The sequence below is a fragment of the Tigriopus californicus genome, chromosome 6, assembly GCF_007210705.1.
Source record: "Tigriopus californicus strain San Diego chromosome 6, Tcal_SD_v2.1, whole genome shotgun sequence".
Classification (NCBI taxonomy): domain Eukaryota; kingdom Metazoa; phylum Arthropoda; class Copepoda; order Harpacticoida; family Harpacticidae; genus Tigriopus; species Tigriopus californicus.
Window position 1 is genome coordinate 2,353,997 of NC_081445.1, and position 13,615 is coordinate 2,367,611.

The following is a 13,615-nucleotide window of genomic DNA, read 5'->3' on the forward strand; positions in this document are numbered from 1 at the left end:
TTGCGAGATAGGTCATTGCTTTGATAATTATTCATCCGAAGGCGTTTTAAACTGTTTTGACGAACGAAATGGAACATGTCAACTTCATATGTTGTTCGGCGTAATTAGCGTGATCTTCACTCCCCGTAATTAAGCTCTTAATTGCCATTAGTGGACGAAGAATATCCATTCATTAATCGGGATGAATCTGGTAAAGAAATGGCAATTGGACAAATCTAAAGTGAAATTGGAAGAGTTGTGTATATGATAGGTTCAACCAGTTCAACATAGGCGGTATCTAGTTCATCTTCTACGTTTAAAAATATGACAATCATAGCCTGCTGTTTTGCTTTAAAGGCCTTCACAAAAAAGTCCCGGACCAGGACGGATTATTATTAAAACGTTCGGGCTGAAATGAGCATCTTGACTACGCAGGTATTGATGAATGGCCAGCCTTGAACATTGGCGAGTAATTGAGAGCCTTGGCAACTTCTGAATTTGTCCAATGAGGCCCTGCAATTTGAGGAAAATTGACAATGATTAGGACAAGTGCAAATTTGAACCTTCACTCCCTCCCCAAGTTCGAAACCCTGCTATTATTATCGTTATCAGCCCAAGCCACGAGCGAAGCAGAAGAGGGCTATGCAAATTTTTATGGATAGTCAAAGCCCTCAACTTTCCTCAGATTGAGTTGGCTGGCTATACGCTGACTTTGAATGACAGACAGACTCCAAGGAAACTTACGCAATCCTTGATGGACCCGGACTAAACGTAATCTCCATAAACGCATCCTCTGTCCTGAAACTCGCTTCAGGATCCCGGGAATGGCGACTGTGATTGGTTCACGAGTGCTGAGTTTCTCAAGTCCATGTTTGGCCATCATTGTCGCAAATTAGTCCCAGCAACCCGACTAACAGTCCAAAAAGGGGGCAACCCACATTCCCGTTTAAGGGCTTGCCAATTGAATTGGATCGAGGGGAGGTGCGAGTAATTTTGGTGAGCTTGTGTACCAAACGATTGCTTCTGGGACTATGGGACAGCAAGACCTATTTTGGTTGATAAATCTTTTGAACTAAGCTTAATGGCTCAGAGTGGATTTAAGGCATTGGACTGATGAGTGGGCAAATCCCTTGAGCGTGCCTAAAGAATTCAATTCCCAGCCGTTCAAAAGCGATCAAGCAAAATAAATATGAACAATCTGCAATGTACAATGAATAAAAGCGATCATGCCTTTGAGAGAAAGAGGCGGGAATTTTCCTTTTTGCGTGTTCTTCACCAAGTGCTCGTAAAGGGCACAAATGTCGTGACCCCAATGGCAGAAACTCGGATTTTCTCCCTCTTCCCGAATCAAGTCGTTCACCCTTCTGAACTATGCGTGTTCTATTTCGGCCTCTTTTGACGTTTCTTGAGTGTCGTCCCCTTTGGGCCCTAGTTCCCTTTCCGTCAAAGAGAATCAGGGCATATTGACGAGTAATTGTAACCTGTCTACCATTGTCACACTTCGAGCTCAAACTACTGTAGAGCATAGTTTCACATGAACAATACATCTCTCCTCCCTCCCCCCCCACCCCCCACACACACAATTGCTTCCCGTAGAGCCAAAATTTTAATCATAGAATGCGAAGAACACTATCTTTCGTCGCCCATTGCATTGCCGTCGAGTATTACTTGAAGACCCCTAAAACTCGTTCAAACCGTTGTTGGTGCAACTTGGAAAAGAAAAAGTGATCAATGATGAAAATCGGTGGAACACATTTTATATCGGCAGGATGTTTGAAATTCTTTTTTGGCAACCACCCTTTCATTGAGCTGTGATGTATTGATCCAAGTTTAGAGTAACGCCACCACAAAATCAAGTGCCTCTTGACACTGGAAGTCGCTATAAAAGCAATGTCAATGGTGCTCCTCAGGGTAGCATCCTCGCTCCCTTTGAGTGCTATTGTTAAGTTCATGTTCAATTAGCCCGAAAGGGGATCGTATAATCTCGTCATGATTTGGTATTTCATAGTGCATGTCAAGCCCAATTAAAGTCAGGATTGCGTCATCCTTGCTTCTGAATCCAACCAAAAGAGAGAGAGAGAGAGAGAGAGGCCTTGAGTGGGGCGTTATGTGTACATATGTGTGTGTTTGCTACACACACCGTACGCAGACTGATTGTGGGCTCTCGGCATGCTCATTTTAATTACACGCCTCGCGAGCCAGAAGCAGCTCTCGTCGACAAATATAATTTTGCATTGCCATTATTTGGCACCTGCAAGTAGGACGATGAGGAGAAATCTCCAAGCACCTCATGAACCCATCCCACCAATAAATGAGCAGCCGACCTTGTCCTGAAAACTGATCGTGAGAATTGCCCCCATGATTTTTCAATCTGATATTAGAGATTAACTGTACTTTTTACGCCCATGAAACAGCTGACTTTGCTAATAGCAAACAGATTGAGTATTTGAATAAGAGGCAAAAAAAGCAAACTGTGCACACTCAAAAATTTCGAGTCTGCCCAAACATCTTTCACTCCTTATCAACAACAACCGCAACAACGCGGGGTAGAACGGCCATAATTCTTATGCTAATGACTTTCAAAGGTTGTTAAGCTCGCTAAGTAAAGGTCACGTTTCATTCTTCTCCCTTTCATTGTTTGGCTCAACCTCGTCACTCGAAGATTCCCGATCTTGGAGAGGCATTTTAAGTACCATAGTGTCGCAAGCGGTTTTGCAAAAGCTCTTCAGTCTGAAACTAGACTCTCAATCGAATGGGTCGTCTTGACCCCCTACATTGCAAATTGCACCCGCTCTCCTCAATACCAAACTCTGGTCACTTGATCCGAGTCCCCATCTATGTTTGTGTCTTGGCCAAACTTGACTACCACAGACTCATTGTGTAATAGTTCACTGAGATTAACTGCCTGACACATGCTTGATGACTCGGATGCAAAGGGATCGACTGTGAGTTGAAATGATGAAACCTGAATACTCCCCGAAGAGCTAATCCACCTCGTTCAAGTTGAGAGCGCTAACTGAATATAATTCCATTTATCATGCAACCAATCAAGGAGAACCCGCAAGTGGAAGGAAAACCTAATCACGAATAACCGCCAGACCACGAGATGTGGAGCCCATTATAATTGGTTACAGCCCCATTTCGAGACACAAAGCGTTTCAAAAATGGCTTGCCAGTAATCTTGAAGGGATGTTTGTCAAAACTGGCCATTTGCATCACGACCATTCGCAAAGGCCTGGCCAAGAGCAATGAGCTAGAAGGATCCCATGCAATAGCCCTTGACTGCAGAATCATTCCTCATGAACGGAAAACAAGAACCGTAATTCGCGCTGGAATGACAAAGATCGTTTTAAACGCCGCGCCAATTAAAGCAAAAATGCCAGCTGAATCCGGAAACTAATTGAATCTGTCCTGCATGGATAAGTGTTGGATCCTGGTGCTCGGTGGGAACACATGTTGTCCCTCTCTCTCTCTCTCTCTATTGGACACAACAGGACAGAAGTATTGGTAGCATTATTGCCTCTCATGCCTCTTTGTTGCCACCACATGCCATTCAAGTATGAAGGCGCTTTAGTTCCGGAATCTTGGACTCCTTCGAGAAAGAAACAAAAGACGTTTTGCAGAAGGAGCGTTCGAATTGTGACCAACATTGACTTTAAGGGGACAGTCAGTTGGTCCATTGAGGATGACTAGAACATTCCGTCATTGGCATGAATACGTATAAAAGACTGATTATTTGGATCATTGTGTCTAATCGGCTCTTGGTTTAACAAGAAAAACAACTTTCGATTCTCGATATAAGACCTTAGCTATTCATTTCGAATCCTCGTGGTGATTTCAATCTTTGAAATGAGGTGGGTTGTCAACTCTCAAGGACTCCAAAACAGTCTTGATCATTTCCCCTCCGATCAAACATTAGTACCAAAGAATTGGAATTTTGTTCATTTTCTTCGTAAATGAAAAGAAGCTTTTTGGATACATTCACTTTGTTTGTTTTGGAGGTAATCTTCAGTTCTGTTTCTGATTTTCAAAAAAGCGACATCATTTGGATATTAGAAGTTTTTATCGGAAGTCTTGGTCATGTCATCGCGTAATAAATACAAAGCAAACAATGTACTGGCATATACCGAATTAGTTCAAAGATGGTAGGAATATTGAATTGTTTGATTTTTCTTCGTTATTGTGCCCTTCCAAACAATTCCGATCAAGTAGTAAACTTTCATCGACAAACGCGTAGAATCCGCATTCATTTCTTACAATCTTACAAAATGCTGAAGAAATCTGAACACATTTTATGCTTCTAAGGGATAAATGGTTGCAAGAAATAGCAATGCATAAAGCATTTCTTTAATGATTAACAGATTATGCACTATAAACCAGTGATCATTAAGATAAAAAATGTGTCTTTCTGTCTTTTGATGACGCCCACAAATGTCATGCATCAAAACAATTCTTGGGTCACATCTAACGAGTCAGCCTTCATTCCCATTTTGACCCCTTACCACAATCATCCATCACGTTCCCTACTCTGAAGATCAATGTCTGAAGCTCCTTCCTTTACCATTGTAGTAAAGCAATCAATTTCCACATTTGTGTACACGTAGTACTACTCTCACCCACCAATCAGATAAAGTCCCCTTTTTCGTACCTTTGGAACCAATCCTGGTTCTACTAAACGGTCTCTACCGGGCTCTTGTTTGATATTTGATATGGGCTCTTCCAACATGTCTTTGAGAGTTTTGACACGATTTCTCATACCTTTATGCACACACACACGCAAGAGATCGGATGACGTCGACGATCTAGAGGCTTCTCTTGACGTATTCGTAGCTTGTTGAGAGGCCCTTGATGAAAAGACAGGGGTGGTCGAAGAACATCCCAAAAAAGGCATGACGAACTTGGCGCGGATTGCGCAAGATCACCTTCTCGCCAAACGAAATCAAACCGTCTATCCTTGGAAGCTATTCTTTGATGAGGCTGCCAAACAATATGGGTCTCGATTCTAGATTTTGTTCCTAATATGACCACCGGGGATTTCGTTCGGCAAGAAACCGTTCGTTCCAAGATTGCCACGCCAGGGATGAAATAATTGCTTTCAAGGAGCAGAGTTTGTCGTTCATGGGTTTCTTGGGTAATTACCAATCAGGTCCCCTTTGACTTGGAGTGGAAGTATGAAGGAAAGGGAATTGAAGGCTTGAATAATCGAAAAGAGAGGATATTCAATTCGTTTGATAGGAGTTCACATATCCGGAATCAATCAATGCATCCGCCATTAGGAGAGATTTCACATTTATTGAGATGATCACCTTCCGTTTACGATCCACTTGAAGTTTGGGATTTCCTTTTGTAGATCCCGACTTGATCCAACCCAGATTGTGAGTGATCGCCGATTGGCCAAGGCGTCAAATTCGTATGATTATATAGCCTTGAATACCGTGACATGGCCAAAAAAAGAGAGCATACGTATACATAGTATCCATCCCATTCAGAGTTCGCTCTGAAGCCAATTCAAAGGCATCATCATTGGGAGGGAGAAAAAATGGCTTGGATGGATGCTCTGTTCTCTTCGTCCGTCTCCTTGGACACTTGAGAAACTGACATTTGGCAATGCCACACTTCGTTTGTCCAACCCGTAACGCCACCCAAAATTGAGGGCGTATATCCCGATCAAGGACGAATCTGAAATCATGTAAATGCCAAAAGGGTAGCATCGAATTTATCTACTTGTAACCTTGAGAACATGCAAGTACTGTGGTATAAGGCGGTAGAACAGTGATGCTAAAAATGGGCCGTTCGGCTCCTTTGCAAGTTTCCAGTTATATGGGAATGAACGACCAGGTTCAGGGTTCTTGTTCTAAGAAGAACCAGAGGAGCGATTCAGATTCAAGTGAATGAATGAATCCAAAAAAGCCAGCGAATCCTTGACGAGATCTTGTTATCGATGCAGATTCTGTTGAATCCTCTGCAGGAAGAGGAAGGGGCTCGATGAGTCCAAAAGGGCCACCTTTTTTCGTTCTCTCTTCTTAAATGTTTAAATGCCTGTTTTCGTAGCGTCTCTATCGCCTTTCTTCCTCAAGCAGGAATTGACGTGCAAGGATAAATGCCAAGAGTACTTCATCTTCCTCGTTTTCATGGGTGCACATGTGTACCACGTACGTACTAAGCCTGTTCTGACCTTCTTATTCTTGCACATCTGTGACAGAGAGAGCATCCAAAGCCGGTCGTCGGAGTCATGTCTCAAAAAATGGTTTTCTATTCTGCACAATGGATTGTCGGGAGAAAACTCACTCACTTTATATTTCCTCTTTTGGTCGGAGTTCACTTTCCTTCCTGTCGTATTTTCCATGCTCAAAACATGGCCAAAAAAGTACTTGCAGCTCCTTCCCCCGCCGAAAGATTCATCGTCACTCTCTCTCCTTCTTTCAAACATAAATGGAAACATTTCCTCTCCTCTCGGATCCATCCGCACAACTTGGGCCAAATATTATTTCCATTTACGCACGCAGAAAAGAGTTTTAAAAACATAGAGTGAGAGCATGACAATTGAGAACAACCGCAGTACACTTTTTTATGAGTCCTCGTTGCTTTTAGATTCACCTTGGGATGATAAGAAACGATTGCGTAACCATACTCTGGTTTCAAGTTCATTTGCAAGCTCTGTCTTATCTGCATTATCTGCATGGTTCATTGTTTCGTATTGGACACCATATTGGGGTTTGACTATCGTAGGAGTCAGTGGATGGGGCCTGAGTTGGGCCAGTCATGAGCAAATAATTGTTGGATAATCCACCCAGGCAAGCAAAGGAATTTGAAGCCACCGTCCCACACACACACACGTGGATGGACCAACTGGGTTGGAGATCAATGAAAAAGGCTCTTCAAATCGATTACACGGGGTTCGCAAATTCTGAAAAACACGTGTTCTATTGACTGATTGTGATGCTGAGAATACACAGAAACAGAAATAGAAATGTCATTTGGAATTGCAAGGAACTTTGATGAATCCAAACGCAATTCCTAGATGTCAGAGATTAGCAAAGCAAATTTGAACTCTAAAAAAAAGATACAAAGTTTGTAACTTGCCAGGAACCCTGAGGATTCTCAAAATCAGGAGTGACTCAAGCAAAGAGTTAGTTATCTGGAGCGCCAAGCACACTAAAGAGATGAATTAGTATAAAGAACCCTGCGGGAGGTATTGCCCAAGATGCTACCATTGAATGTTATTGCAATATATATATTTCAGGAGACTTTCTTTGGCACAGCTTAAAACTGTACCTCAGTGGTTTTTTGAAGAGAAACTAAATTGAAAAAACGCTCAAAATGTCCAAGTCATTTTCAGCCTACGCTTTCTCTTCGTTTGGAGGAACATCATGGGTGAGATAAAGGAAACAAATGAAGAAGAACAAGTTCACGAAGAAGCAAAAGATGATGATGCTGACAACGATGATGATGATGATGATCTCACACATGCTTTGGTGCTATCATTAGCCATTGATGAACAAGAGAGGAAAATTTTCTGATGGGAAAATGGTTGGTTGAAATGAAGCTTAGCTTTGGGATAGTTGCGTTGGTTCTTCAAATTGTAACTGTAATTTCCCCAGGAAAAACCATCAGCAACAGATGCCTTTGGTTTGTTCTGGAGGGGGCCATTTGTTTGCGGAGTAGTACTGAACTGAACGTGTAAATGTCCATACATAAGGTGATGACTGTTGCTGAATCAGCATGCCTCTGTGTAGCTTCTTGTTGAATGAATTTGAAATGAATAACTTCCGTCTCAGAGGATTCAAACCGAAATTAGGACAGAACACGTGTAAAATTTCACCAGATTCCATTTCCAAGTGAGTTTTCCATCAAATGGAAGGCTACTACCAGCTTCTTTGTTCAAATCCTATCAATGAAGAGTGCTAGAATGCATACATACATGAGTTTATGGATATGATAAATGAAAGAAATGCCAACTTTGTTTCACATTTTGCAAGATCATTTTTCCAAATTGAATTACAAGTGAACCAGGTCATTGACACAAATAATTCAGCCATCATTCTCGCTCTTTGGATTGAAATCTAATTTTGATCAGCACGCAAACAATCGATTCTCAAAAATGCTCAAGTTTTAGTGGGAAATGCAAAGATTTCTATTCAAGAGGAGCACTGTTCACCAATTAAAAGGCTTTCAAGTGGAAGACCATATGGCTTTTGGACAACCAATTTCTTGCCTCTCCCTGGAACCAACAAATCTCAATGATTTGACAGTAAGCTCGAAATGCAATCTGTTTCACCAATTATCTCCACGTTCTTTGGTATGTTTCTTCTTCTTCATCCAACGGAACCACCATTATAGCACAAAACCTCGCGAGGTAATCCCTAAAGCGTTAGAGCTAAGCTTCTTGGCTTGAAGAAAATCAATTACTATTTATTATCAGCTAATGACATGATCGATTTATGACCTCAAAAAAGATCGTGATCACGAATTTCAAGGTCGAGCAAAACAACGACCTCCGAGAAAATCATGAGGCATGCACTCTCTCGCCATAATTACTCCTTCATCACGTTTAGGAGGGTGAAAAGGACTTGGCCAACGTTTCACAAGTTCATTCAATTTTGTCGTTTTGTGCATTGGCTGGAATATTCGAGTCTCAAAACGCGGTTGAATGAACTCAATTTGCTAAAACAAAAAAAAAGTGATGCTTTTTCTTCCGGAAAAGAAACCACATTTCTTACCGCAGCCAAATCAACTTGGTCGTAGGAGGCGGCCTAAGCCAAGAAGACAATTCGTTACGATCACCATTAAAAAGCTGCAAAAAACTCTTTGAAGCTAGCGCTTTCCGCAGGTTCTGTGAGACGATTAAATTTCTCGTTGATCACCTTTCCAAAAAGAGCATACGAATATTTTAGCCTAGAATTCTGAGCCAAAAATGGTAATGAGCTGCAATTTCGACAAGTACACAGGAGGTTTGAAATGATTCGAAAATGAAGAGGCCAATTCCGTCACACAAAACAAGAGATCACTGATCTTTGGTGTCGTCTGTGTAATGCCTCCATAATGCATTATGTCTCATATTGCCAGTAAAATTGTCCGCTCAGCCAAACAGAGTTACGTCATTGGGTTACTATGATAGAAGGCTTAAGATACCTTGACTCTGATCTTTTTTCATCCCAAGGAAGGTCTATTCCAAGGAAAGACCATTCCCAAGACCATTGAGAGCTTTGCTTTAAATTTTGATTGATTGCAATCACAATTACTCAGTTTTCAAACGTGATTGAAATTAATAACAATTACTCCTGAATTGCCGTTCAGTTCTATTCCGTTACATTGGGATTACATATATACAGTTTTTCGATATCCTGCTACATTGGAAATCATTTCTTTACTATGACAAGTCTGTGAACAATATTAACAACAGACATTTAAAGGTTCAGTACCACAGCCAAATCTAGATCCATGTTATAGATTCACAAATCATTTGCAATGAGTGACAGATCAAAATGAAAGTCTGATTTGAAAATTAAATTTAAACAATTGCAATAACTTGGATTTCAAATATGATTAATTGCAATTGCTTGGAAATGATTAATATCATTGATATACTTGCAATCGTAATCAAAATGATTGCACTTACATGACAGATCTGGAGCATCACTATCGAGTTGGCTGCTTTAAAAGGAAATAAATCAAGACTTTTGAGACGTGGTGCACCTATATTTGTGAAAAGCGAGCAATAGTCTTTGATTGTTCACTCTAATGTCGAAAAGCACTCGAGTGTGCTCAAGTCATGTTTGAGTGGCTTTTGGAGACACTTGCGCACACAAATACCGGAATGAATAAAGGTATGCTTCACCACCACTAGATGTTATTGAGATGTTATTGACCAACCAATCCTTTCCCTTCTTTTTTGTTCATCCCCAACATTTGAGTGAGGAAGGCCAGATTCTTCCAGAGCGAGCCAAAAATACGAGACAAAAGAAATTCTTGGCCTATGAAGGATCGGATTCTTTTGCGGCTTGTTGTACTATGGCGAGAACATTCTCTCATTGGAATCCAAGCCCAAAAGGTCAAGTTCGATGGAATAATACAGTTTCATTCTTGCTTGCAGATGAATCAAAACTGACAAGTCATTTTCGAACCACCTTGAGCTTTAAGCCTTGTCTCGAATTCAATACGTAGAAAAGAGACCAACCCTCAAGACTTTACGACATCTCTTGGATGACACGACCCATTTATTTTTATGAAACGGGTTTGCTCCGACTTTCACTTTTAGGCGGGAGATGCTGGCTAGAAGTACTTCTTACTATCCGAACTACTCCAAAGCAGGTGTATCAACATGTGTTTCTCGCTGAAAGCAAAGTAATCGATGAGAAATCTCCGTCGACAATTGTTTCATGAACTCAATGAAAGCAATTTCACGAAGTGCCATAAACTCCGTCGTGCTTTGTAGTAGTTGAGAACAAGGAATATCCTGAACGGCATGGATGGATATCAGGAGAAGAAGAAAAAGAAAAAAGATCAGACAATGCTGCCAAACCGGAAGCTCTCAGATTACGATCGGATCCCAGTAATTTGTAAATCCACTCTCGAATGAAGATTCCTTTTGCTAGTGTCCAGTTGTGACACCTATCACAGACATCTGTACATCTCGTCTTGAGAACTCCCCCCCCCCCTCCTCAAGCTACAAGGGTACATACAAACATAGGTAGATAGATAGATGCCTTATCACGAAAGAGGAACTACAACTGTAGATAGAAATGAGTCCTCCACGGTGCCTTTAGTAACTAAAAAGTAAATACGAAAGTGTCTCTTCTCCCTCTTCCAGGTTCGTCCAGGAAGTTATCATGACTTGAGATTCAACATGGACGCTTCCGATGCATCTGAGAAGAAGGCGGCCAAGTTCAAGAGCCCGTTCAAGATTTACGAGAACTTTAGAAACGTGTACAAGAAAGGCAAGAAGCAAGTGATTTTCGTGCCCGAAGAGGAGAGCTCAGACGAATCTTCGTCTTCCAGCCGGGAGTCCTCGTTGACCTCCAATCTCACCTCAAGGATCGATGGCAACTCCACGGACGATTCCGGAATTGACAGCATTGGCGATGCCCGATCACGTCTCACCGGTCGCCCCAGACGGAACGTGTGGAAGCGCGAATTCGTCCTGAATGGTGGTGATGGCCCTGGTGGGGGGGCATCAGCCTCTTCGTCGTCGGCCGCGTCTTCGGACGCTTTGGGCGAAGATTGTGTCTTATCGGGGGAGGTTGAACTCAAGTCGGTCAGGCGGGGTCAGTCATTTCTGAGCGCTCAAGGGGCCCAGACGTTGGAGGATCAGAAGATCGAGGAACTCAGTCAGCTGATCAACGACACCGGTGCCCTTCTGTGCCGGAATAGCAACCTTCGCGCAAGCTTGACCATAGCCGTGCGTGATGGGAAAGATCGCCGATCCACCACATTTGCCATTCCCACACCCAAGAAACAGACCCGTAAGAAGATCATAGTGCCAGTGAAAATTGACTCTGAGGAGGAGGAGGACGAGGAGGAAGAAGAAGGCGACGGGCAAAGTGACAAGCATGACGTCGTGGATGACTTGCCAGTTTCGGCCTTTGTTCGACACAATCCGGCGCGAAAGCCCGTGTCCACAACCGGGGCCATTGTGACGAGGAGATCCATCAAACTCGCGCCATGTACCGTTGCCAAGCTCGCGTCTCAATTTGACAGCTCCCGATCGGTCATGGCCCCTGCGAGTTCCCAAAACGTGGGTCTGACCACCTCTTCCTCGGGATGCTCCTATCCCAAGACCAAACCCATGGCGGGTCGATTGTCATCCAATGAGACGACCAAACCCGTCCAGAGTCAAAGGCCCGTGTCAATGAAGCCTGAGGCCCTCATCAAGCCATCAAGTGAAGTGGGAATTTCCAAGCACAAGCCTATGGCCACCAAATTGCCAGAGAAAGAGCTCAAGTTATGTAACAAGCGAGACATATCCAAAATCATCTCGGCCCTTAATCGCTTGGACGAAGAAGCCAGAAAAGACACTGCAGTTCTGAGACGAAGTCTGAGACGTGCTGCCATCGCCGCAGCACGAAAGGGGGGCAATGAAACGAGTGATCTTGGTGGTGGTTTTTGTGAGGCTAATATTTCAAGAGAGAACAGTGCTCCGTGCGGTGATGGTATTGTAAGTAATCATAACAACAACAGCGACAACAACAGCAGCAGTCGTGCGGCCAAGAGGCATGAAGCGCGTGAAATAGTCGGTTGCAACGGAAGTTCCAAGAATTCCTCTGTGACGTCAGCCAAGGGTAGTCATGCCGAACAAGTGACCACCGTTGATGCTCAGCCATTGACAGACCACTGGGAAATTGATCACACCACGCCAATCAAAGAAGAGCAACCAGATGAGAATGACAAGAGCAATAATGACTTGGGGCATCCAGGCAAAGCCACGAGTTCTGCCTCTCCCACCGCTTCCCTGACCTCTCGTTATTTGCAAACCTTGGCCGTGTTGGCGCAAGAGAATGACCAGACTTTCAGTACAAAGGCCGCCACTCAAAACTCGACCAAGACATCGAGCCCGCCCAATGACCCCTACACAAAGGTCATCAAAAAGGAGTCCTTTGCCAAGAAGCGCCTTCTGGAGGCCGTCAAGGTGCAAAAGAATGACTCCATCAAGAGCGTTCTAACCAATCGTGCGCCTGTTGTGCGGAGAAACGAGTCCCTCCTCCGGAAGACGTTGGAATCCAACCAGTATGAGAAATGTGGAAGCGTGTCCACCTATGGTGGGTATGACGATATCATGGCCCCTAGTCACAAGTACATCGACCTGGTGAATCAGAGCAACTCCTACATGGATTTAGCCAGTGCGGTCTATTCGGAAATCGGATCCCGAAGATCATTCGCATATGATGAGGTGGATCAAACGCAAAACGAGGAGTCCTATCTCTCGCTTTTAGATGAGACAGAGGAACTGGGCCTTCGTCGAAGCATCTCCGAGGACAACATCTCCGTCATGACCCGCTACGAACCCGTGAATGATGATGATGATGGCCACCTACCTCATCCCCGATCCAGCCCATCGTCCTTGGTGAAGGCCATGCCCGCCATCATCCTCGAAGATGGAACCGAATCGTGTCTGTACCATGAGATCGCTCAGAGTCGAAGTTCCACGCTCAACAGCCGGTTCTTCTACGATGGCACCCTGGGCGCTGATTTGTATGAAAGCATCGCCGGATCCATCCTCAATCTGGCCTGCGGGAAGGCCGGGACCGATCAACGCATGCAAGACCTCTACTCCATTTGCGACAAGAGCAAGAAGGCTGCCAAGAGTCCGAACACCAACCCCGACGAAATCCTCTCGTACACCTTGGCCAAGTTAAGTGAAGTGTCCAATCCGGGGTTCAAGCGCTCCAACTCCAAACGCGGCTCCGTGATGAGTAGCAGTACGGACAAATCCACTTCAGACGAATGGGTTGACATTGACACGGACACGGACTATGAGGAATCTCATTTCCCGAGATTGGAGAGAAACCAGAGTTTCATCAGGTAGGCGCCAAAACTGTCGCAACTGGCTTGGCTTGTGGCCTCTTCAAACGAGGAAGCTTGGCTTGAGTCACATATTGCAGCACGTAGGATCACTCAAGTGTGATAAGCCGCTCATTGA

At 43.7% G+C, this 13,615-nt stretch overlaps 1 protein-coding gene across 1 annotated transcript in view; it reads left to right on the forward strand.

Moving 5' to 3' along the window:
* Positions 1-10,825: 10,825 nt before the first annotated feature.
* LOC131882387 (uncharacterized) overlaps positions 10,826-13,615 on the forward strand; it is a gene marked incomplete in the record, with an annotated part of 13,987 nt that continues 11,197 nt past the window's right edge. The window contains 1 exon segment of the mRNA XM_059229516.1: positions 10,826-13,497. Coding sequence (XP_059085499.1) covers positions 10,826-13,497 — 2,672 coding nt within the window.